Source organism: Pomacea canaliculata, linkage group LG14 (assembly GCF_003073045.1).
Source record: "Pomacea canaliculata isolate SZHN2017 linkage group LG14, ASM307304v1, whole genome shotgun sequence".
Classification (NCBI taxonomy): domain Eukaryota; kingdom Metazoa; phylum Mollusca; class Gastropoda; order Architaenioglossa; family Ampullariidae; genus Pomacea; species Pomacea canaliculata.
Window position 1 is genome coordinate 16,365,209 of NC_037603.1, and position 26,769 is coordinate 16,391,977.

The 26,769-nt window shown below is 40.4% G+C and overlaps 2 protein-coding genes across 5 annotated transcripts; one reads left to right on the top strand and one right to left on the bottom strand.

The window, feature by feature from the left end:
• Nucleotides 1-59: 59 nt before the first annotated feature.
• LOC112554760 (methylosome subunit pICln-like) lies at nucleotides 60-6,394 on the top strand. Of its 2 annotated transcripts, none has more exons than XM_025222755.1 (6): nucleotides 60-280; nucleotides 1,841-1,980; nucleotides 2,466-2,561; nucleotides 3,901-4,020; nucleotides 4,348-4,506; nucleotides 4,928-6,394. In XM_025222755.1, exons 1-6 carry the CDS (start codon nucleotides 162-164, stop codon nucleotides 4,993-4,995), a joined length of 702 nt encoding a protein of 233 aa, XP_025078540.1. In that variant the 5' UTR covers nucleotides 60-161; the 3' UTR covers nucleotides 4,996-6,394. The 2 variants fall into 2 exon arrangements, with proteins under 2 accessions (XP_025078540.1, XP_025078541.1); XM_025222756.1 differs by having other exon boundaries at nucleotides 4,351-4,506.
• A 105-nt stretch (nucleotides 6,395-6,499) lies between these two features.
• Nucleotides 6,500-26,610, bottom strand: LOC112554758 (angiomotin-like). 3 transcript variants are annotated; one of them, XM_025222749.1, is made up of 15 exons: nucleotides 26,390-26,610; nucleotides 16,317-16,475; nucleotides 14,898-15,672; nucleotides 14,214-14,334; nucleotides 13,590-13,734; nucleotides 13,242-13,276; nucleotides 12,662-12,731; nucleotides 12,217-12,362; nucleotides 11,939-12,091; nucleotides 11,641-11,757; nucleotides 11,339-11,400; nucleotides 10,985-11,119; nucleotides 10,421-10,653; nucleotides 9,360-9,442; nucleotides 6,500-9,141 (listed from the first exon to the last, which is right to left on the bottom strand). In XM_025222749.1, the coding sequence occupies exons 2-15, from the start codon at nucleotides 16,390-16,392 to the stop codon at nucleotides 9,097-9,099; spliced, it is 2,196 nt and encodes a 731-aa protein (XP_025078534.1). In that variant the 5' UTR covers nucleotides 16,393-16,475; nucleotides 26,390-26,610; the 3' UTR covers nucleotides 6,500-9,096. The 3 variants fall into 3 exon arrangements, with proteins under 3 accessions (XP_025078534.1, XP_025078535.1, XP_025078532.1); XM_025222750.1 differs by lacking the exon at nucleotides 26,390-26,610 and adding an exon at nucleotides 20,674-21,797; XM_025222747.1 differs by lacking the exon at nucleotides 26,390-26,610 and adding an exon at nucleotides 17,355-18,490.
• Between the last annotated feature and the right edge of the window lie 159 nt (nucleotides 26,611-26,769).

A 26,769-nucleotide genomic window follows, 5' to 3' on the forward strand; every position in this document is an offset into this window, starting at 1 on the left:
GTACAATGTTAAAAATCTGTATTATTCATTAGAGGCTGGTGGAACAGCAGGAAGCGGAAATAACAAATTACGCTTTACAGCACAAAGCATTTTGGCGTACTTGCTACGAACGCTTTTAAGAGACAGCTACCGCTGGTTTAAAATTTGCACTGCGTAAGAGGATGGTTTTACTAACCAATTTCTCACCTCCTACTGAAGGAATCAGGCATTGTCAGGTCAATACTTCAGTTGATGTTGATGGCAAAGACTTGGGTAACGGAACGCTTTACATAGCAGAGAGGTAGAGTTCATTACCATGATCATGATAAATGTCATTTTGTTTTGTGGACATATATCTCCATCACAGTATGTCAGATATATATGTAAAACGGATACATACGAGATTTTATATTTATTGTGGAATAATACGTTGTTAGAATGTTTAGCTGTTTTGGAACAGTACACAGTCTTGGGTCGGTCAGATGACATCAGATCTTGCCCTTGGTATTTTTAATAATAATAAGTGAGAATTTATGTAGCTCAATATCTCAGCCAAAGGCGGACTCATTTCGCTGAACAAGATCACGAAAATGTCATGAAGAGCAATGCGAAGACTCGCTGGGTTCCAGCTTTGAAGGGTGATCACTGTAGATTTAATGGTAAAGATTCCAGAGAATAAGGATTGGTGACATCAGGAGAATATTTAAAAAATATTAAGATATCTTGAGAATATGAAGAAATGTTGTCATATGAAACTGTATAAAGGTAATCACTTTAGTTTATTCAACAATTTTTATTCTTCCTTTTATTTCTAACTTTTACTGTGTAACTAGAGCACCTTCCATGTTCAAATTGCCCACTTGGACAAATGAAGTTCATCATTGTCATTGTCATTCGCTGCAGCTCAAGGTTGCTGCCAAAGCGAGTGTACTTCAGCCAGGGCCGTGCTTAGGGCCCCATGCTTTTGATGGTTGTTAGGGGCCCCGCACTTTTGATTAATATGGTGACTAGGGATCGTAACGTTGAGAGCCTTGCTCATACCTTATACCTCATGTCTCATGCTAAAAACAGGCCTGACTCCAGTCAGGAGATCTGAACAATGTGCACTTCAAAATAATATTATATACAGTCCAGCTGCAAACCGTAAGAGAAAGAAAATTCAGCAAAAGCACATGTAAATATGAAGGTCCAACACTTTTATCCAAATTGAAGCACAATCTCAAAAACAGAAGCAAAATCAAGGAGAGCCAATCCCCTCAGCCTGTTAGGCAAAGGGACAGAACTCTTGGGCTTTTATGGGGTTTTTTTTTTTTCATTGTTAGTCATTTCGGATGTTACTGCCTTTCATTTACAGCAAAATTATTGTTTCATGTTGATCCTATATTTAGGTGAAGCTTACATGTGTCACTAGAAGTGTCTGTTAAAATATCAAGAAAGCTCTTAGGGAAAAAAAAATCAATCACAGATTCTCTCAGTTAGATGTAAGTCACACACATAAATATATATTAATACAAAAAAATATGTCTTCAATTAAAAAATTGTTAATAAAAACTATTTTGTTCTCTATTTCTTATTTTTTTGGGAACCTTATTTAAATGTCACCTGCTGAAATTATTCTTCAGAAACAAATTAATAGTGGTTTTAGTCATACTGATATCTTTGATTTGCTAAACAGTCAGTAGAACTTGCTATTTGGTGTACAAAGAAATACAAGCAAGTAGATCAGGAACAAAATATTTAAGACTATGTACAAGTTTGGGGTTTGATTTTTACAACTTTGTACCAGAATATAAAAAGCATCAAACACACATGTATGTAGTGATGGCTGAAGTTTAATAAATATTTTTCTTTTTATCTCAAGTTGTGTATCATGGCAGAAAGACAGCACATGCACAGGATTTTCATTGCAGTACCCAGGTATTAGCCTGCATGCCATCTCTCGTGACCTCACTTCATTCCCCAGTGAGTGTCTGTACCTGATGATTGATGGCAAGCTTCCTGGTCAGTATTTTCCTAGTATTTTCTATTTGTGCAAGAGAGTAGGCATTTATACAGAGAGTGTGCATGGAGAGAACATATATACAGCTTTTTCTGTAGAAACATGTATAAATCTATAAAAGAAGTCCTATGACATTAAGAGCGAACTATTGGAAACCCACTTTTTACAGGGTAGGATTGCTAGCCCCATGCCCAACCCTCCTCCTTTATGCGGGCTTGGGACCGGGGGTTTTCCAGGCAGAGTTAATCCTTATAGTGATGTTGCCTTATTAATTGAAGTGTTTATGAATTAAATACTACATGTACTTTTTCTGCAACATATAAACATTGTGCACATAAAAATAGTTGAATATGTGTGCTGTTGTCATCATTTCCTGAGTGAGGCAGGATTGGAATGAAATCGAAAGTATATGACGAGTGTAGACATACTCCAATTTGAAATGCATTATATGTAGCAGTTGCCTCTCTCATTAGATATTCTGCTTCAGGTGCAGAAGAAGAGAAAGAGGCAAGTTCTAGCGAAGATGAGGATTCTGAGAGTAAGATCACTGAAATGAGGTTTATCCCTGCTGACAAAGATGCTTGTAAGTATTGATAGTATGTTAAATTTGTTAATTTATTTGTTAAATATTTCTTAAATGCTTTTAAACTAATCTTATTTATTTTCACTTTTGTATTCATGCTTCGGAATGGTCTTTTGCGTTTAGATGAAATTTAGTTTAGTAGTGGACTTGTGATTTCTGCATGTTAAGGTGATTAATATAAAGGTTGGTTATAGATTGTCATTCCCTTCTGGCTTACAGCGCTTTACAAAACTAAAACTACAATGGTAATGGTACATACAGCATATTCACATACTTGATTATTTAACAATCAAGCATGTAGGCTTCTGCAGACTGTCAAAACATCATGGAACAAGTGCATCTTTAGCTGCTGCTTAAATGCTGACCATGGTGATGAATATGTCAATGGAAGGAAAATAGGTGGACAGAGTTGCAAAAAATTGCCCTGAAAATGGAAAAAAGCTAGAGTTGTAATGTGGTACTGTAGCATATACAAAACTTCACTGGCCCTGAGCAAAGGGAATATAATATAAGGTGTGATGTGCTCATGCTTTGATTTACAGACAAGGTACACATCGCAGTTCTGAACTGGCTGCAAGTGCATGATCTTGTCAACAAATAACTTGATTAGAGTAAGGTATTGCAGTGGGTTTTACGACTTCACTACTTGTGACTTTTCTATTGATTAAGGATAAACTTTACAAAGTGCTTTGCAAAAAACACAGTTATAATAATAGTAGCCAGTCTCATAAGAAAAGAGCTCATCGTTGTATGGCCAGTTTGCAAAGTCACTAGAAGAAAGCAGGTGCCATCAGCACAGGTGTTGTCTGCAGCCTTGCCCTTGCATGGGATCTTTCTCAAGCCCTAAAGTGATGTCCAAAAAGTAGCTAAAATTTAAGACATTTGTGTCAAAGCTCAACTCTGTAATCTTTGGTGCCTAACCTTCACAGTAGCTTTTGTTAGAGCAAAAGGCTAGCTAGTAACAGTCATAAATGTAGCTTCCTTGACACTTCAGTCATAGGCCACAGTCAACAATACAAGGAAAGAAATCATAGCAAATCGAAGTCTATTTACTTAAGTCAAAATTTAGATTATTGATAACTGAACTCCAGAGGAGAGAAAACAATAACACATGAAGATAATATCTTGCAGGCTATAAGGCCACCATCGAATTTGTGAATTCCCCCTACATCACCCCCCCCCCCCTCCAAAAAAGGTAGTATAGTTCTAACAAAAATGCAAAAAGGAGTCAAACCTTCTTCAACCTTTTAAGGAGTCAGTGTGAATAAGTGGGAAGGTTGTTGCCAGTGAGAAATAAGCAGACTGTTTTTGTGATAATTGACTGCTGTGTTACTATCAGTGGAAAGCATGTACAAAGCCATGTCAGCCTGTCAGGCGCTGCACCCGGATCCAGAAGATATTGACTCTGAGGAGGAGGAAGAAAAATATGCCTATGAGGAGGAGGAGGAGGAGGATGATGGCAAGTGTAAAGACAGAAAAGTTTGTGTGTGTGTGTGTGTGCATGCATTCCTGCACAGAATTTGTTTGCATGCATCCATGCAAACGGTTGATGGATTAGTGTTTTGAGAGAGAAAAGAAAGGTGTTATATGTGTTGTCTGTTAAATTAAATGTTCACTAAAAAGATAGGATGAAATGCTGATCATAGGAGTTGTTTTTGACGTTTTTTGCTTTTTCTCAGCACTAGTTAGTAAAAATAATAATTTCTGTTAAGCAGATCTCAAATAGTCCTTAAAAATATGTTTATGCTACAAAACAGTTTAGAATAAAGTGCCTTTTTTACCCCCTCAGGTGTTTATGAAGAAGAGGAAGGAGCAGCTCACTTGACACCTGCTGGCCGAGCAAGGCTGGCTCAGTTTGATGCTCTCTTGCAAGGAGGAGATCCTGGTGAAGTGTTGCCTTCTGCCAATGGTTATCATCGACCAGCACCCATAATGGGCATAGCAGGTAATAGATATATCACTGCCATGCATTTTGCATAGTAACTACAACAGTAAAAATATGATCTTATGCTTTTTTTTTATAACTGATGTGCTTTATTTGATAAAAAAAAAAGAATGAACTGCATCAAGACTGCCATATCTGCTTCCCTGAAGCAGTGGCTGATCCCTTCTGATGGTGTTAATGTAACTTAAACTAATTTAGCGCAGTTACTTTAAAGAAGGTGCCTGTCATTTAGTGCATTATTGTTGTCAAGGGTATTTAAAAATTATTTTATTGAGGTGGGAAACAATTTTGTACTGAGATTACAAAGTTTTAAATTGTCAACAAAAATTGAGTTATGTCTGGATGTTAATGACCTAATGTTCTTAAGTTGTATGCAAAATCAGTCAACTTCAATTTCTGGTTACTGTATCTCGTGGAACAGGAGACGGATGTTCAGCTGATGAACCTATGGAACTTGGACAGTTTCAGGATGCAGATGAAATGGAATAGTTCCTAAATCAATGGTCACAAAAGTAATCTCAAGAACGTGCAGAATAAGCAGGTCATGTGCCTGGATGGCAGCAGCAAGAGGTGTAACATGAAGCCATGTTGCTACGATGCACAAACATTATGTGCTGAATTCTTTCACAGCAATTGATAGGCTGGCGAAGATACAGAGTGTCTGGTGGCTTGATGTGGTAATGATTGAGTGGGTCAGGACCTTTCCACTTGGCGTTTTGAAGCAGTGTGGAAGGAAATGGACATTGACTTTTTCCTGTGAGAAGCCCAGTTAAGAATGGCGTTATAAGCATCAAATCAGGTGATTTTGATAAGCTTGGTTATAAAGCAGTGAAGTTGAGAAAATAATGAAGATGAATGGCTTTCTCCTGGACAATTTTGACAGGAGCATTAAAAATTTAGATGTATTGATGGTCAATCAGCATCAGGAATGAAACAGATGCTGCTAATGACCTCAGGGGTTGTCCAGTAATTCTTTATTTGCTTGATTGGCAGCATATGTGCGGCTGTAGATTTAATCTGCAGAGCATGTCTTTATTAGCAGATAATAAAATGGCAGGTCGTTTGCATAAGAAGAGGATTTATCGTCTCAGTTCTAGAGTATTGCTTTTACAATCATTTCATATCATGAAGTGTATTCACATCATGAATGAACATAACAAAGAAGCCAAAATATTGGTTTTAGAGGATAAAAGTGGTATAATGCATTTCATTGTAAAAGATCATTTATATGTATTGTCATTTAGAACTTTGAATGTTATTCTGATGCTAGTCTGGTGTTTCAAGTTTAATGAACTAGCAGCAACATTGTAAAGAAATACAGTAACATCCTTTTTTTTGCTTGAGGACATTTTTACAGAGGTCTGCCTCTTTATTTTGCTGCTCACAACCTATCTCTCCAACTTTCACCACTAGCCATCTTTTAAGCACTTAAATTCCTCAAAACAAGTTATGTGGCTGTGCATTTGCCAGCGTTGAGTTAAATGTGACAAGATGTCCAGAAGAGTTATGTCAAATTATGCTGATATTGCACCATCAACATACCTGGTTTATTGACAAGTTTGTTTTGTTTTTCTTTAACCTGTTTCCTATTAAAATGAAGTGTGAGCGTTCGCACCATTTGACGAAATCAGTTTTACAAAGAACATTTTGCTTGAATTTCATTTTCTGTAGAAGAATGCTTCTAAATGTAACACAAAGTAGGTTGCAAAGATGGGTCATGGTGCTTGTTCTGTTCAATATATTTTTTTGGTAAAAAAAAAAAACCATTCCTCTAATATCACCTGGTCTTCTATAGCTGATAATTTTGGTCATTAAGAGTCTGTCAAAATCTCTTGTTATTTAGAACCTTGAATGTTTTTTTGATGCTATTAACAGAATGTCTGCCAGATATTTAGTTTACGTCACTGATTTGTGATTTGGATGAGCACAAGTGTCAACTGAACCCTTCCTTAGCACTCAACTCTCATACCGTACACATTAAAACAAATACATATGACATTCTCAATCATCTATTTTAGGTATAAGTAGTTAAATTACCAAAAATTGCATAACTGGCTGTACAAAATATATGAACCATATGTCTGTCTATACACTAATAAAGGAATGGTTATTGTACAAGCTGTTTAAGACAGCAAAACGGGGAAAACCACCCTTTTCACAAAAATAATTTATTCCAATTCAGTCTGCTTTCTTCCTCAAAAGGTTACAGAAGAAGCAGTGTACATCACATGACAGTTACACATTCCAGACAAAAAAAACCACATCAGACATCATAATCCAGGCATAAAATGATTCAACTATTATGTTGGTATAAAATTTCAAAAGTTTGATACTTGTTCACAAAGTTAACATTCCAAGAAAAAAGGCTCAAAATGAAACTTACTCACAAAATGTAACATTCCAAGTAAAAAAGGAGACTCCAAACTTTTCAGTTAGATTACTATCAAAATAGAAAACAGGCCTTGTGTGAGTATAGCAACAATATCTCTTCTTTTAGATATGGATTTAATCAGCACAGGCAGCTTTAATGTGTATCACCAAAGTAAAAAGGACTGTGATCTTACAAAAATACAGAATACTACCTCATTTCTACAAATTAATGACAGCAAATAATGAAATGTTCACACACAAGTTCATTTCTGATAAATATTTTGATAACTTTCATTAAAGGTAGCAAGAAACTAATCTCAGAAAAAAATCTGCAGATTTTTCAGTGCTAGTACCCTTTTCTCCCACCAACATGATTACCTGACCAGCAGACAGAGACCCACCTCTGGCCCATCATCACACTGCCTGACCTGCAGGCATCCTGCAAATTATCACCTGACCAGCAGGTAGTCACAAGTTTTCTTCCTATCAGCGCATAACCTGATCTGCAAGCAGCTCCAAGCCAAAGCATTCAATCCACATGCAAAACATCTACCATCCAACTGACCAGTAAGCTTATTTGACCGATTTCTGTTCACCACATCTACCACCCCATCCCCATTTTTAAAAAAAGCCATGAAAATATTACCTTCGCATCATCAGTAATGACTCTCCAGTCACATTTCTTAAATACAGCAATGGCTCTAGCAACAATAGTAGCTAGTGCTTGAGAAACTAGATCAAATGACTAAAGCACCGATATTAAACTACTAGTCTTATCAAATACACCATGAATTTTCTACTTTTGTGTACTGTGACAAGTGACAATAAGCACATGATGCAAGAAAGTTTTCCAACCCTAATCAACATGAACACAGGTCTAAAATTGTCTCTGCTTCTTGTCATGCTTGTGCTTCATCACCTCACAACACATATAACAAATATCTTACAAGCTGATGAAAGAAAACAGTTGACAACAAAACATTCTGTCACAAAATGGGACTAGATGTTAGCATTTCTGACTATTGTACATCAACTGTCAGTGTGGAGCCAGTCTGTACTGCAAATGTTTGTTACAAGGTGATGCACAAATGCCAGGGTATTGCAACAACAGCAGGAAAGAGTATAACCAAGTCTCACAAAAAACCACCCCAAAAAACATACTATTTTCTCAGGGGTGGTGCTGTGCATCTGTGTGTTCCCCAGATATAAACAACTGACCTATCTTCAAGTGGGCACATTTTCATCAAACTTGAGACACAAGGCCAGCATACAGCACCACCAAGACATATTGCACGTTTCATCAGGGCACTTTTCCCAACCCCCCTGACCCCATTTTACTTTTTCCCATCTATGTGCTTTTGTACCATAGCAAGAATAAATAAGTAGCCATGCCAATTCCTATATTATCAATGCTCATGTGTATCCTATCTGTACTGTGGATTCTTTGCAAAGGAAGGCCCCTCCCCCATAAAAATTATTAAATAGATGCAACCTGGAGACATTTTTTTTCCATGAAGTATGAGACATGGGGCCTCTCTCTTGTGCATATATATAAACAAGGTGCTTCAGTCTTCAGCACTTTCAAATCAAGATTGCAATTCCCCACCCAATCAGCCTCCCTTGGTTGATCATCTATATTCTCATAAAACGATGTATGGTGTGACATGGCAACTCTCAGAGTTCAAATGTCTGCACTTGTGCTGCTATTTAGGCATAATACACTCCAGTCTTTAGGGGCACTTATATTAGCAGGCCAGTAACAGGCAAATAGCACTCTTAAGCTCTTACGTAACCGCCCCAGAGATAGCCTCTTTGTCTCTGTTAAAAATGAAACTGCATGACAAGACTGTACATGTCCTATCTGGCTGATGGGAAAAAAACTTGTCACTGCAACATATGCACTTTCTTTCCAGATGTGTCTCCAATGGCCCATTTACAAAGACTTGTCAGTCAGCTTGCATACATGGGATGGTGGAACAACTTGATGACCAATCATGCAGCACTGCAAATAGAGCAACAAACACTCCATGGTGATGCTGTCAAACAGCATGGCAAACTGTGTGTTGCATCACTCAGCAGCTGATGGCATGGACAGTTCAAAATGTTTTCACTTGTGACCAGGTCCTTTTCTTTATCTTCAAGTAAAAAATTCCTGTGGCACATAGTTTGCTTATTGTCTCTAATCAAGATAATGCACCAACAAATCTTCTGACAAAGTGCTCACACTTGCCACAGTCTTGTCTCCTCCTCTGAGTCACTTTTGCTCTGAAAAGAAAGGAGGAAAATCTCAGCTGGTGTTTAAGGCAATCTTGTCAAAATGTCCTGGCATTAAAACAAAAAACAAGACCAAAAACATGGTTGCAGTACTGGAATTTATATTAAGTCACACAATAGCTGCAGTGTCCTTGAATACTTTATTTTAAAGAAAATAAGCTCCCATCACACATGGTAGTTGGGGGTGGGAGAAAGATGATAAAACATACCACTGGGTGACAAGCCTGGCGCTGTTCACTGAGGGTGTCATCAAGTGACATTTTGCGACCAGTTTCTATGGCACTTGTGCTGCCTGAAAAAGAACAGATTTTAATAGTTATAGTCACTTAAAAACTTTATTACTTTTCACTATCAATCAGAACATATATGAACATAATGTAAAATGACTTAGTTTATTTTAAAACTTCACACTAAAAGTTATTTTATGACTAGAAAATGATTAAAGATGATTAAAAATTTATATAATTGCACAAGATATGCAAAATGTTCTTAAAATATTACAAGAAAGACAAGACAAAGGATCACATCACTTCCTTCCTTTTTACTATTACTGTGCAAATGTAGGTTGTGAGCAGCCTTTTGTTTTCACTATTTACTCTAAAATTATCTGATTCTGAGACTGAAGCTAAAAGTTTTTATTTAGAGGATGAGTCCTTTGTTGTTTACGAAGAAGATAATAATAGGGCTGGAGATAATGGAATTATTCGTTCAAACCATACAACCACTAGTTGGGATTAAAAAGAGTAAGCTAAATTTTGTTTACTTCTTATGATCACCAGCAATTGCTGATAACATCTCAAACAGAGCATTTTCTACAAAGAGTACATTTTTACTGTTTTTGCATGTTTACCGATATTCATTAACCAGAATTTTTTAATGTGACTGTCACAATGTTTAGTATGTATTATTTGTGTAGCACTACAGTGTAAAAGAAGGTAGGTAAAAAATAATTAATAATGCAAAAAAATTTAAATGTCTTATATAGAATCAAATAAATATTTCAAAAATTGTAAATTCATTAGTTGGAAGTACTACTACACTGATAATTTACTTTTAAATTACGCCAAAACATACTCCTAAAAATTTAATATTGTCTGATGAACTACAACTTTATAACAGTCATTCTAGAAGGCCCTTGACAACCAAATCCAAATTTTGTTTAGTTGAATTTAATGGAGAAGGGTGCACAGGTTAACCTAACAACAACAAACCAATCTAATGAAGGCAAAATGTAGCCCAGTGTTACACCACAAACCAATTTTGCACTTACCTGTCTTGACATGTCTGGCATGAACAAAGTCACCGTTGCTGCTTCCTGATGCAGTGGTTGATGTCAGTGGCCGTGTGAGTGCAGTTGTTGCAATGAGGGAGGGACGGGGAGAGTGGAGAGGGGAGCAGGAAAGAGTGTGCACACTGGAGCTGCGTGGGAGGCTGGCTGGTGTGCGTTGGTACATCTTGACCATAGCCTCCTTTTCTGTCAACTGTTTCTGAAGACCTTTAACCCTGCAATAGCAACAATAGTTTCAGTAAAAATGAGGGCATACACAGTCTTCTCAGCCAAATAAGTACTTTACAAATTGACCACTGAAATATTGGAACAGCTTTGCTGATACACTAACCAAGCTCTCATTGAATGACCAGTCAACAATTTTCATTATCATGATGACCACTCAATAGAAGCCACATAATCATCAAGGTCAAAACCAAAGCCCCCTCTTCTAATTAAAAAGAAGCTGCTTCTCACCAGTCGCACAGCTAAGTTTTACACAGTACTTGCATGTCAATAGGTCTTATAGTTTATGACCAGAAACCAGAATAAAAACAAGAGTCTTACTTAGCTTCCAATTCTGCCACTCGTCGGTTTGACTGATACAGTTCTTCAATATGCTGTAGCTTTTCAGACATTGCTTCATCAAATAATTTTCCTGTTTCCACAGAACTTTCTTCCCAAGCTGCAATCTGTACCTCACTGTTCAAACAGATTTAAAGTTTAAAAAATAATTTCCATACAAGAAATTTCGGGGGGTGGGGAAGGTATCAATAAATTTACAAATGGCTTTGCTTCAATTTCACATTTTTTCTCCCCCACCATTACAACAATGTCTACTTTGAAGATGAAGTTTCAAACTTAAACACTTTAAACTGCTGACTATGAACAACAAACATGAACTAAAAGATATCTACTTACTGGGTGCTTGTTCTGTCCTCCATATGCCGCAAAGCTTGCAGCTCTGAAAAATTCTGTTCCAACTGCACATAAATTCCAACAAAAAGTTTTGATACTAGCCTGTTTAAAAAAATCTACATATACAGAAACACCTACTCATATTTAAAGATATGATGTTCCTACTAGACTGTATTATTAGACTGTTAGGTTCAATGGTCAGTATTTTTATAAGACTGGGTGATGTCCTGCTTGTTTGTATTCCTTTACACCTATGCTACCCCATCAACAATCTTCTGGACATTTTGAGAGGAGGTGATGCTCACCTTAACAAGTTGAGATTGTAGCTGCAGGATTTTCTTATCTTTCTCACTCAGCAGCTGCTGCAGACCAGCCACACACTTGCCCTCCTCTCTTACTATCTCTGTCTCTGTCGCAAGGCCCTAAGAGGAGACAACAAATCCTAAAAACACTCAAATCTCTCTTAGACTGTTTTCTACCATCCAATATGAAATACACTGTCAAAGAGCATCAAGTTCTTGTCCTAACCAAACTATCCAGAATTGTGCAGAATAAGTTGCTGCAGCTTCTTTTACTGAGAGACTCAGTCTGTATTTATCTTACCTTTTCTTGTGACTTGTACATATCCAGTTCCCGTTCCAGATGCAGACGAAGTTGTTTCTCAATCTCTTCTCGTCGGTCACTTGATGTCTGAAGTGAGGTGAATGCTTTCTGTAGCTGTTCAACACGTCCCATCTGCATATCCTTTTTACGGACCTGATCCAAAAATGTTTTTTCCTTAAAAGGTAAAGCCTACAGCACATAACCTCAATATGTATGGAAAAGACCCTTGCATTCTAGTATACATGTTTATGTAGTTAAAGTAGATAAAAGACACTCACTTCATCCTCTAAGAGGCAAAGGTTGTCCTGCGCAGCAGCCAGCCTGGCATTAAGAAGGTCCCGCTGTGCTTTGTGCTGAGCAGCTGACAGCTGCAAGTTTGCGACCTGTGTCTCTAAGTTTTCTTGCCGTGAAGCCAGCTGCTGATCTAAACAGTACAAAATAATGTTCTATAGATTTATAGATTTAAAAGTATTTCTACTTGCAAACCCTCAAACAGATCTTTCAGGGTGGTGAAGACTTTAGCTGCACAACCTATTAATAATAAGTGACAATGATAATTTTCCTTTAAGGAGAAAGACAATAGTAAAGGTTGAGCTACACAGATCCAAAAGACTGAAGAGCAGTGTGCATGTGCACACAGACCCCTGTTGGTCCCCTGTTACCAAATGATCAAACAGACAAATAATGTGTAGCATCCATGTATGGATCAGAATGCATACTCACTTTGTGACAACAGCTTGGAAATGGTGACATCACTTTCACTTTTCACTTTGGGTAAACTGGACTCCAATGACTGCAAGAAAAAACCAGAAATTTCAGTGTGCTACCCCAGCACTTCCTATAGCATGCCATGAAATTATACAAAGTGGCAGTGGGGGGAAATTTAAAATTCCAAATAATCAAAAGGCAGTAAAGCATGGTGATAAACAAAATGTCAGTCCTATTTTATTTTCAGCAAGGAACCCTCTGTCACCTATTAAATTTATGAAGTAGCAATACAATATGCAGTGAATGCATGTACACGCACATGGGTAAGGGAGTGAGCAAGAAAGGGGTCTCAAAATAATAAGAAGTTTTTTTGTATAGCGCTTTTCCCCACCATTAAAGTGGCTCAAAGCACTTTAGAAAACAGAAAAACAAACAAACATAATAATAGAAGTTGGTCTCAAAAACAAAAAAAGAAAGAAGTGACTGGTGAGCAAAAAGATGTATAATAAGAACCTGACACACGGGGTAGAGAATACTGGGCTGCAGAGTATCATAGGTTTTTAACAGAAAATTAGCAACTCTTATGGGTGCTTACCTGTTGTTTCGTAACTGCTGACTTGTGGCTTTTAGCTGGAAAAAAAAAAGAATCTTGCATCAGTTTCCCATCTATACTAACAGCCAGCAAAAAAATTATACTTAACACTGGTTTTCTTTTCTGGGTAACAAGTGCTCTGGAACAACTAGACTATATAGCATACTCAATCCTTATTTATGTAGCCTTTAAACAACCAATTAGTTGTTTATATCTTTAACATCCTATTTATATATGTTGCATATCAACAAAAAGAACAAACTGTGGCATATCAGAGTGACATGAAAGTGATTTGTTTATCCCAGGTATTCAAACTGTCAACTATCAATTCCCCCACAGCTGTAGACTCACCTTGAACCTCCTCCAACTGCAAACGCAGCCTACGAACTTCTTCCTCCAATTTGGACTTCACAGCTGCTTCTAGAATCTCTCGTTTCTGAGATGACTTGACCAAAGATTCATAAGCTTCATGAACATTCTGTATTTCCAGTTCCAGCTGTACACACAAAAATGACTGTTTATGATATGGAAAACCAAGTAAACTATAATTTTGTAAAGAGCATCTTCACTGGGCATAATGAACTCTGCTTATTGACCTGTTTGATCTCTGTGGCAACTCTCAACATCACACTGTTTATAAAAAATAAAGCTAGATTCTATACTTCAGAATGCCTGGCACCTGGTGTATGTCTCTCTTACAATGGTCTCTATGATAAGGAGGTAAATAATTGCCAGTTTCAATAGAGGTCTGTTCAATCTAATGCTACTGTTACTTTATTTAAACAGTCCTGATTTAGTGAATGATTGTTACCTATTTAGAAAATCATGAATTCAAAGGACGGCCTTGTACAGTCCTTCTGGGACAAATAAAGACACACGTCAAAAGTATACAGAATGAAGAACCGAGAAAAGAAAAAAGATAAAGTGAACACTTTACAGCATCAAGTAATGATAACAGATGTTTTCTTTCTCTACCTTCTGTAATTTGTTGACTTTTTTGTAGCATGATGCTAATTCTTCTCTTAGTTTTTCATTGTCTGCTGACAACATTGCCACTAACTGCTGCAGCTTCACCTGGGACCCTGAACCTGATGACCTATACATGGTAAAAAAAAAAAATGAAACACTTTTAATTCTTAATCCTTCTCATAAGTAGTTATGACTACAAATATCTGACACACAAATAGTCAGCAACATTAGCATGGTAGCTCAAACCATCTTACACTTAGCTGCACCTATAGAAATATTCGCCAATAGCCCAGCTGAAAATAACTATATCCAAAAGACATTTTATTCAAAAAATTTAAAGATTTCTGGTAAGTTGATCCTTGTATTTATGGCAATAACAAAACTTAAGTCTACAAAAAGACTGTACACTGCAAACCGGACAACATGCATACACAAGCTGTGTCGTGTTTACAATACCAGTTCAATATCCCATTTCTGATAGCCCAAAATTACATAGCTGGAGTCTATACATAACCAACCACATTAACCATTAAAACAGAACTACATGTAGGAGATTTAGTTTCTGCATCATTTTCTAATTCAACCCATTGCATATCACCTTCTCCCAGTTACACTCTTCTCAATTTAGAGCACAAAGATTAAAAAGTCTCCCCCCCCTTTCCATACAAAAATATGTCTACTGAAACTGACCCTGAAGCAGCAATGGTAAAGATGGGTTCACTGGCTGTGTGCATGCCTAGTGGGGCTGTCCCACTTTGAGGCTGACCCTGTGAAGATGCTGGCTCTGACAAGCGGGACAAGTCTGGGTGTGAACGTGTCAGTTCCACTTTACATGGTATGCGTTCATGAGATCGACATATATCCTTTTTGTCCGATGCTTTGTTTCCTGGGTACTCTGGCGGTGGCGGCAAGTTGACCAAGTAAGACAACAATTGTGTATTCTGAGATGAGCGAGTAGTTGCCACCCCTTCCCCAGGTGACCACTGGGAGTTGACATAGGGATGGGGATGGTGGTAGGTGGGGGTAACACTTCGTGCGTATTGTCCAGACTGTGGCGGGGGAAGTCCATGTGCTTGCCAATGATGTGGAACTGTCAAAGTGTTTCTGTTCCCTACCACACTGTAAATATTTGTAGAGTCTTCCTGACTAGCTGGTCCACAGGTGCTAGCATACACTGATTGGGAGTGTACGGGGTGTGCAAAGTATGGCGAAACATGCGATCCAACAGACAGAAAAGACAGTGATGATGGAACCTGTGGATCCTGCCCGCCTTTCATATCCAGCGCTGCAGATGGCATACCCAGCCTTGCCAGGATGCTGTAGCCGCCATCATCCAGTTGCTGGTAAAGGGGTGCTTGAGTTTCCTCCCCTTGTGGTTCTTGTCTCTGCCACGTGGCCAGGTTCTCCGTTGAAGAAAGAGAAACATCTGTGCTGGTCTCGCTTCCCGAAAAACTTTGTCGAAGACCTTCCACATAAACCATAACAATTAATATAACTACATTGTTTTAAAAAAAAACTGTTTGTAGCATTCTTTTTCAGACAAATATGTTAACACCCCTGTAAATATGTATCTTCCTCTGTGTGTGTAAGAAAAAGAAACAAAAAAGCCTATAAAAATCAAAATTTAAGTTGTCTAGCATTAAGTTGTATACATGATATTTGATAAAGCTCCCTGGTAGTTTCCCCTTGTATCCTTGCCTGTTGTTAAATTTGCAACGTTGTACAACAATACAGCCTCCTGTCACTGTAACTACACCATATAGCCCTGTGATGCACTATGCTTAATGTCACTGTTACTTTAGTGTATTAGCATTCTTTAATGGCCTGTTTCACTGTTGTATACTTGCAGCACCATGGCTGTTACTGTTGCTAAATGGTAAATGATGTGCTGGCTGTCATCACTTTAACCTGTGGCTTTTTCATTGTCTTTGCTACAGTAATACTTTGCATTGTCCACCCTGTCAACAGAAGCCTCAGTGGAACAGTACCATGTGTAATAAGTTTCCCACAAATGTGTCCCATCAGTTTTTCCACCATTAGTTTGTAACACATGCCCACACTCTGAATTAAAGTCCTACTGACCAGCGCATAACATAAAGCACCATCTACCTGGCTGATTGTTGAGGACTTGTTTAGAGTGACCAGGATATGGAGGAGGGTCACGATATTGCTGCTGTTGGGCCATGCTTGCAGTCTGATGAAGATGGCAAAGAGAGCATCGACGCTTGGAAAAATTTGAGTTTTCGTAGATCACCTCTGAATTATGTGCTACAAGAGAGAAAAAAGTTAAGAATTTATGTATCTTAATTCTATCTTCCTAAAATAATTGAAAAAGACTTATATAACAGAATTTTAAGAACATAAAGAGGGGTGTGCAGACACAGAAATGGGAAGCAGATAGCCAAGTGATTAGAAATTAGTGTTTGAATCGAGGGTCGCACCTGTTTGATATTTATGTGGCACAGCAAATTTTCTCCTACTCCCTTTAGCTGTCATAGAGGGTAGGGGAAAGAAAATGGGCACTACCCTCACAAACAGCTGGCCTCAGGAAAAAGCATGTCTCTAACATTTCACTCCACAAAGAAACAAAATCAACCCCCCCCCAAAAAAAAAAAGTAAAGGATGACCTTTACATTGTTACAGACACTGCAGGTTATCTTTAGCCCCTGTGACAGCAGTTATAAAGCTGCCGCAAAGATGCCCAATGAAAGCAACAGAATGGTGTTTGAGGAGTCTGCACCCTGCTTTGCAAACTCTGGGGACAAGACACTTGTCCTTGGTTTCTCCAGTTTGCCCCAGGGCAGTCTTTCTCCTTACTTTTTAGTGACAGAACACTCTTGTCTAAATATTCCTGCTTTCGCTAGGAGATTATGTCCTTTCTGCATGCAATTCAATAAGTACACTGGAACTAGCTAGACTTGCTGTCTTAACCTATTTCTGTTCATTACCATTTGCTTTGTACTATATCTTTTACTTCAAACCTTGTGCCTTTTTTGACCTTGCAATTAAATCAGAACTGGAATGTGAAAGTTTCAGCTTGCATTCCATTTATTTAATAAATGTATTTTTAATGATATAATTATATACTCTCTTGATTTTACTGCATATTAATTATATACACATAAGTTACAAAAACCATAAATGTACCTTGTACACCCATGTTTAGCCACAAAATCAAAACATGCAGGATTGGGTATCCAATGCTCTGTCCACAAAATCAAATTGTGTAAGATTATCCTGAACTCTCTGTCCACCAAATCAAACTGTGATGTTTGAGCATCCAATACTGTCTACATCTGGTTCACTCAGCGCAATCACAATGGTTTGTTAAACATCTCTGTTTACACACTAAGTCCCTTTCCTGGCACCATTCGCAAGAGGCCTACATTTGTAGAGTTTGTATCACACAAGCCTTGTTGACAGTGAAGACAACACGATTATGAGAAGACTTTCCTGCTGGTCTACCGTTAGCGGGAGGACAGCAAGAGGCGCGCGGCGCTAGAGCCGGTGCGGCAACGACTGCACCTTGCGGTCGACAAGCCTCGTCTGGCATGCACACGGCGTTCACGCTGCAATAGCCACAAGGCATTCAGCCGAGCACCTGGGAGTTGGCGAGGTGGGGGGAAGGTGAGAGAGACAGTGTGCTTTGTCTCGTGGCGACTGTTTACGATAGTTTGGAATGCGCTAGCTGCTCACCTCTCTGCTCAACCACCTTCAAGGGCCTAGCGTTGTTTTTTTCTTTTTTTATAGGTTTACTCCCCCTACACACACACAACATTGTGACCTGCACCCCTCCACATTCCTCTGATCTTTAGCTGGGGGTGGGGTGAGGACGCCGTCGGTCGGCAGTCCACCACAAATTGCGAGCTTCCTGCATTCCCCGCCTCCCTTCCCACTTCCCCCAACACAGGTCTGATGCACCGCTTGCAGGCGTTTACTGTCTTCTACAAGCTGACCGACTTCGTCCCCTGGAGACTGTGAAGTGACCACCAGTTGACCGGCACACTAAACAGCCTTTGGTGGCAGACATGGCTACAGCGATATGGTCTGGGTTGAAATGAATGGTGACCATTGAAGATTCAGTTTCTTTCAAAATGTGCTTAATTTATTTTATTTCTGCATTAAGACGTAATATAGAAAGAATGCCAAAAAAGTATACCTAACACTAACACGCAATTTCTGCTGCAACAACACAAAAAATCGCAACAGTGAACAGCCTGTCTATGGAGAGGTCGTCGTAATAGAGCTGGCGTTTCTAGAGTACCCCTCACCCTTACTATTTCTGGTACGCGCTGACATACACCCTGTCTCAGGTACGCGCTGACATACACCCTTACTATCTCTGGTACGCGCTGACATACACCCTTACTATCTCTGGTACGCGCTGACATACACCCTTACTATCTCTGGTACGCGCTGACATACACCCTTACTATCTCTGGTACGCGCTGACATACACCCTTACTATCTCTGGTACGCGCTGACATACACCCTTACTGTCTCTGGTACGCGCTGACATACACCCTTACTGTCTCTGGTACGCGCTGACATACACCCTTACTGTCTCTGGTACGCGCTGACATACACCCTTACTATCTCAGGTACGAGCTGACATACACCCTTACTATCTCTGGTACGCGCTGACATACACCCTTACTATCTCTGGTACGCGCTGACATACACCCTTACTGTCTCTGGTACGCGCTGACATACACCCTTACTATCTCAGGTACGAGCTGACATACACCCTTACTATCTCTGGTACGCGCTGACATACACCCTTACTGTCTCTGGTACGCGCTGACATACACCCTTACTGTCTCTGGTACGCGCTGACATACACCCTTACTGTCTCTGGTACGCGCTGACATACACCCTTACTGTCTCTGGTACGCGCTGACATACACCCTTACTATCTCTGGTACGCGCTGACATACACCCTTACTGTCTCTGGTACGCGCTGACATACACCCTTACTGTCTCTGGTACGCGCTGACATACACCCTTACTGTCTCTGGTACGCGCTGACATACACCCTTACTATCTCAGGTACGAGCTGACATATACTCTGACAACGTGGCTACTTCAACACCCTCTCGATACAGCTAAATTCTTATTCGCAGTCAACTAAAGACCACATACCATAAAGATCAAAAGATAAAAGAGCCAGACACCCCAGGTATGCCCTGAAATCCGAACAGTACTAAGCCCAAACACGCAAGCGCAGGTGGAAATCTGTCAAATAACTTCACGCAAAGACTCGCTGCACGCAAGTCTCATTCCTGCGTCACGTGCGGCAACTACTGAGGGTCCCTCCCACATTCCCACTATTCAATGAATGAGAACTCTTGCCCATGTTCAGACCTCGCCAGTTTACAGGAGGGCTAGCTGGTCTTTTCTTCGCCTGGAATGCCAGCTCAAAACAAGAATGGCGTTGGCCTCCACACACCACCCATCCACCTATCTCCAGCAAAAAAGCTATTCAGCGATCCCGCGACGAATTGCACATGCCAGAAGAAAAGCGCACTTGATCAACAAAGCTTATGAAGAATAAGGTTGCCCCATGCACAGCAACTATTCAACGGCATACCGAGCCTGAACCTGAGCCTGGCCTCGATCCGCAAGCCGCCACCTTCCCCTCCCCCCTTTCACACACACACAGGAATACGAACTATTTTCCTCGCTCGTCGACATGCCCAGCTCTCGACTAGAATTCTCTCCTAGGCTAAGGTGTCCTCGTAGTGTCTCCTGGGAGGAAACGTAATACATGTCGGCCACAGCAAATGCGATCAACACTTAATTGTCCCCGAGTACACATGCTCTTTGGTGTCCAGCAAGTCGGTGATCTCTATCAGTATGCAATGTTTGCCAGCTGTGACCCTCCGAGGGCAGGCGGTTTTGTTTTCTTTTTTAATGGGTTCCTCCTGTAGGGGGGATGACAAGTAATGCGAGTCTGCTAGAGTTAGCTAGACCATCGGCTAGGGCTGTAGTGGTGGTGTGAGTGAAGGAAGAGGTGGAGGACGATAAGGGGGCAAGCAGCTGGCGATGTCTACCCTACCACCCGATATGACAATAATAAGCGGGGAAGGGGGAAGGGCTCTGACAGTCCAGGAGATACATCGGCACGTCTCACGACATTCCAGGGCAGTGAAGCGAGCGCCAAGCCACACTGTTCGCATAGAATTTCTTCGGACGTTTACACCACCATCAACGCCCGTTTTACCAACGGCCCCCAAAGCGTGCACGCACGCAGACAATAAATCGTGGATCACAAAATGTCCAGTGTGACGACAACACCTATTCAATCATGTTGGGCGGCAAACAAGCAAGTTCACACTCGCACGCTAGCATGCACACTGAGAACAAGAGATCACTCGACAATAACAAACGACTGTGGCACAGTTGCTATGAAGTGCTGTAAAGCTGAGGAGAGTGTAGCTGTCCCCTGCACGGTGTAAGGACTTACCCCATGAGACAAGTGATGGTGGCTGGTATGTTGTCGTCACTCAACAAGACTCAGCTGCCATTTCACGCTCACACTCCGCTCACTGACTCATCGAACGAAGCAAAGCCAATCGTTTATCACACGCAAGTACAGCCGCTTAATCACCCGCCTGGGGGTGGGGTTTGCTCACCTGCTCTATCTGTACCCGCGGCACCTAACCAGAGAGAAAGACCGACCTCACAACCCCAGATATTCTTTTCACACCGCCCTCTGTTATGATCTCCATTTGCATTTGACCTTTACTCGTTGAAAACCTCGATGCACGTTTCCCTTGCTGTCGAGTGACTAGTTGTGTTTTCCTGTCTTGTTTTCCAGTATTAGTAAGGGCACGCGACATCCAGGCTGGTGGTGTTGAATTTTCGCTGTGAGAGAATATAATCAAGACACAAAACAGCTGCTGACACATGAAAAAGGGGCTCGATATGCACACAAATCACATTCTAGAGATTTCACGGGGCGGCAGTCGAGGCCCTGGCGCGGGAAGGGAAGACGCTTTGTAAGGTCGGGAGGTGGGGGACAGCAAGCGAACTGGAGCACGGGCCGGCGTACGTTCTGCCAGACAAAGCAGCAGCCGGAGCTGTGAATACCTCTCATGTAGGCATTCCAACGCTGCAACCCTGCTATCCTCATTTCCTCCTCCAACACATGACAAAGAGAAGACAGCAAAGGTACGCACGCTAATGGTTATTGGCCTTACACGCGGCGGACTTTTGTATAGAAAGGAAACGTGTGGTGTGAAAACTCCGCTACCACTGCTTTCCTTGTTGCCCTCAGCTACCTTCCCTACCCCCTCTAGCCAGATCCAGGGTATACACAATGCTGCCCTCATCTAGAACCCCTACCCACTCCAGCCAGACCCAGGGTACACGATGCTATCCTCGGCTAGTCACTGCACCTCCGGCCATATCCAGGACACGGTATTCAAAGTTTGTCTTATACTGAGTTGTCCAGGTCTGTGCTCCCCTCTCCTTCTAGTCCTAACAACACTGCTAAGCGAACATGTCTTCAAGACGGTCACCAGTCACTTCGCCCAACCACCTGAGTCATATCGTCCCAGCAATGATCACATCGTCCCAACATTAAAAGCCGAATCGTCCCAGGCCCAAAAGACGAATCCATCACCGATGACACAAACAGCTATTAATGTCAAATATTACTAAACAGAGCCACATGTTGTTCGAACACTATACATATAAAAGCTATAGTGGACAGACCTGCTTACAGACTGCTGCTCTCTGAGCACATCTGTGTGTCTGTGTAAAGAGGAAAAGGTCATTCCATAACTTTCTTTAGGAAAATCGTCCATATATAACCAGCCTTTATACAACGTGCGTTCCAAGCAGAAAACAAATTGACGTCTGCTTCGATATTGAGTATTTCTAGACAGACATGGTGTCCGTACGCACATCTGATAAGTTTTAAGTCTGAAATGTGCATCAACCATGTTAACCACGTGTAGCCGTTACCGTCTGTCATGAAAAACTATTTGTAGCCGTTGGGGAAATCTAGCAAAGAGACCTTTCTATGGCAGCGTGACAAGACAAACAGGGTGGCCGACACAAGGTTACGCCAATACAAATTATTGTGGAGGTGGGCAAGCCTTTTACAAAATATATATAATAACCTCGATATCAAAGGAGCAAAAATATTACTCCCCTCCGACACAAAGGAAGAGTAAAAGTAGGTCAGGAATTCTCTAGTCTCCACCTCGCCAGTGTGACAGCAGGTGGAGGAGGCAGGCCGAGACAGTCTGGGATTCGCATTCCACAAATCGCCAGTGGACCCCCCACACCTATCTATCCCTCTTCGTCTGTCGAGAGGTGAAGGCTGAAGGGGGAGGAAGAAGTTCCGGGTGTACACGGCGATCTGCGTGCTTGTTCACACTCCGGTCTTGCCCACTCTTGGCATTTTAGTTTCTTCGCTGAAGGCAAGTGACACGGAAAAGTCGTAACAACTAATTTTCCTGACAGCCGTCTCCTCTCTACAATCCTCGCCAAGCCGAAAACGTGCTTACAACAGTGGTTACAAAACATGACGACACCAGGTGTCTCAACATACGTTAGCCTCATAACAACGGACGTTTTTAAATAGTAATGCGGTCTACATTCTGGAGCTGTTTGGAATTTCGCCTTTTCGATGGTCATAAGGCCTGGTGCCATTTGCCCAGTCACGTGAACATCTCGCACCAGCACGCGTGCCCTCCGACACAGAATGCCTTACTTATGTCGTATCCAAAAACTACTGTTTCCATACACTACTGTATGAGTGCAGCCCGACACAGAAGCATCGTATGGAAAAACTATTGTTCTCAGTGCACACCTGTTCACCTTTACTATCAGCGTTAGAGGAGCCACCATGCCATATACCTGTTCATTGTTACCACAGACCTGAGCACGCCTCTTTATTCGCTTGATGATAATTGTATAATTGGATAATACTGGCATCCAATCATGACGCAACAATCGTCAAGCGAATGCCAAGTTGGTTTTTTTTTTTGTTTTTTTTTTTTTTGGGGGGGGGGTATGTTTTGTTGTTTGTTTTTTATCTTTAGGTCTGCTATCACGATCTGCGAATTAAAGATGACTGATATGGGATCTATACATACACTGGATAACATAAACAAAATAAGTAGTTCTAGAAAGCGGTAGAAACAGAAATAGTAACCACAACTTCGCAGAACGAAGTGTTTACTAGTGTGCATCCTCGGCACAAAGCCTGATGTACGAGCAACCTACGCAGCCGCCTCTGGCCTCACCCGTCTCTGCCTCACCCTACAACCGAGCCAGGCGTTACAGTGCGCCGCTCTCTCACTCCTGACGTCTCGCTTGGCTGACGCCAAGATGACCTATGACCCATGTTTCGTCTGGCTCGCGAGTTAAAACAATGAGGTGTCAAGGGAGCGGGCGAGTGAATGGTATGCACAACTGCATTTCTGACGGCGGGCGACAGCCACTGAGCACGCTTGACACTGCGTTGTTTGTACGGCAGGCCAGCCAAAACTTGAAGGGGCAGGGGGTAGAGGAGGGATTACAGACGTGCAGCTAACGTGTTAGGACGCAAAAAAACAGGATGATAGGCTTCAAAGCGTATTGAAGAAGAAAAATTCTGTTAGTAGTACCAAGGCACATCAAAGTATATCGTAAAATAAGCCTTTCACAGTAGTTACCACAACAAAAATAAACAGGGACTTATTGCTAAAAACAGCAAAACCCAAACTCCCAAGCACATTAACCTGTGACTTAAAAATGGTGACAACACTGATCCTCTCTGCTGGTTGCCAACAGATGGTAGCATGTTCCTATTCTCATGTGAGATTCTTAACATCTACAGCAAGTAATGTTATGCTGTTCCTACCATTAACTAGTACCCTCTCTTATCTTATTAACAGATCAGCCAACTCCTTCTGCAATACTCCTGCCAACAGTTTGCTAAAATCTTACAGTTCAAGCCTCATGAATTTATATTGACACATCTGTTACCAAAGTTTAGGATCTAAATAAACACTGCAATTCCAGGTAATCGTATATACTTAAAGGGTTCTTCACACTTACCACCCACACCCATGTCCAGTGTGTTAATAGCTGATTTCAGTATCATTATGCCCACTTACAAAGCTACAGTTTCTTTCCAATCTTCTCAGTTTGCTCTAATTTATTTTTTCTATGACTCCTTAGTAAATATGAACAGTTATATAAATATAATAAAATAATAAATATAATTATATAAATCTTTCTTATCAGCTGTCTATTGGTTCTTATACACCTATGCTTATTAGTAATGATAGAATCAATTGAACATAATGCACAAACCATCAACTGCAAAATAATCTTACTATATCAAAAGAAAGAAAAAAAATAGAGGGGAAATAAATTAAGAACTCTCCAAAGGCTGACAGTTTAGCTCTTTTACAAAACTAAGGAACTGTCAGTACCTAGTTGGGTTTTCTTTTTTTTTTTAAACAGTGTTTCTGTTAACTCCTCTCAGATCCTGTTGCCACTTGTGCAGGTTCCCCTCGAGATTGTTGCTTGTTCCTACTATTATTCTGTATGCTGCTTCTTCTTATTCCTTTTCATCCCCAGCAGAGCATAAGGCCACAACTACACGCTATCTGATCCAGTTCTGGGTATTCCTTCCTAGTTGGGTCCATGTCATGCTAGCTGCCTCCACCTGGCTGTGGACAAACTCATCCATGTCTGTCTGGGTCTCCCAACCCTGCGACCCCTGTGAGTTGATGTCTTGGCTGGCAGGTTTTTGGTTGGTTCTCTCCCACAGGTCTGTATTGAAGATCTTGGGCCATCTGACATTAAGTATGTGGTGCAGGCATATTCTGACGATCACATCATCCCCACATTCATTTCACATTACCCTAACCCTGAATCTTGTTGCTGATGGTGTTTGTCACACGCCATATCTCAGACCCATATAGGACTGACTTTACATTAGCGTTAAAAATGCAGATCTTGGTGTAAAAGCCTTGGAGTTCCAGATAGGATTCTATATGCTAACAGTTGCTAAAGAACTATGGATACAAGCTTTCTTATAAAATTTGGTGATAACAGTGCCTTGCTGTCACTCCCATGTGACAATAAACATGTACAAATATTTAGTTGCTCAAATTTATTTTGTCTTCTTTTATTCAATGGCCAGCTGCAGTTTGCAAAAATTTAATAAACATTGACACATGCTAGCCACAACAGTGTAAAGTGTCTCCTTTGTTTGCTACCTCAACGTCTTCATATCTGGTATCTGAACCCCTATATTCGTCAAGTTCAAACATGTATGGCTTAATACTTTATGACTATGCAAACTTTAATGTTATTCTTTCCAGAAGCAGAATAAATTAAGGTCTTCCAAGGAATGTGGTACACCACTGGCCATTGTTTACATGCTTAATGTGAATTGAGACCACCTGACATTGCAAAAAGTGTGGTTCTGCAGGATTTGCTAACTATAGGTTCAAATCACCAACTCTGAAATTAGATAATAGAGCTGTTTCTGGCTCTGAAATTTACAGAATACATTCATATTACCTCTACCTGCTAGAATCTGTTTATAACTTGTACTAATGGGGTATGAGCAAGATCAGGGTGATAGGAGTGTCACATTTTCTCTCTACGATTTTCAAAGTATTAATAGTAGCTCAAAAATTGTGTTATTTACAACTACAAAATTGCGTTACACTGAAATTTATCTGATTATGTACAGGAACACCACTAAATTAAGGGAATATGTGACGTCCTAATAGACGTAATAATAATAATTTAATTCTTAAATAGTTTTTGCTTAAAAAATAAAACTGTGAAAGAGTGATTAATTTCAGCATGATTTTACCAAAATACTATTATTGTAACAATACATTTAGATTAATACTGGTTTATTGTGTAAGACTTAACCAAGTGGGGAAAAATATTTTAAAAATCCGAGTTGGGGTTTTTTTTTTCTGATTGATTAACGAAGAAAGTGTTGATACCGCTAAGATGGTGATGCTGATAATAAGAAAATAATACCGATGTCATTTAAATCACATCGAAAACATTTCTGCTTTCTAATCTTTAATGGAATGTCACCATCACTGGAAGAACTGCACATGTGCCGGTGTTTCGTGGTATTACTCCCATTATTCTAATTGTCTACAGTAATACAACTACAGTACATGACAAATTGTAAACGGACTTACCCCTTTGTCAATGTGCTAGCCGAAAATTTGACACCTCGCAGCACTTGTTCTGCTGATGCCTCTAGAAAACCTATTCAGGTGATCATTCACGTTTTCCGAATAAGCAAGCACTCACCACCCAGCACACATGCACACACACAGCACATAATATGCCCTAAGGTACAGATGCTAGTCAGTCATAGCGAAAGATGGCCGCTTGAAATGCAAAGAATTTCCCCCAAGGTGACGTCACCCATGTGGCATCCCAAGCTCCAAAGAGACACGAATCTCTTGAGCACTTAAACTGTTCTTGCTTTGTTTGAAGAATTAATAAAATTTCATTTTGCTGGATGTAAAAAAAAAACATCATCTAAGAGATCTACAAGGAAAAGCCAATACTC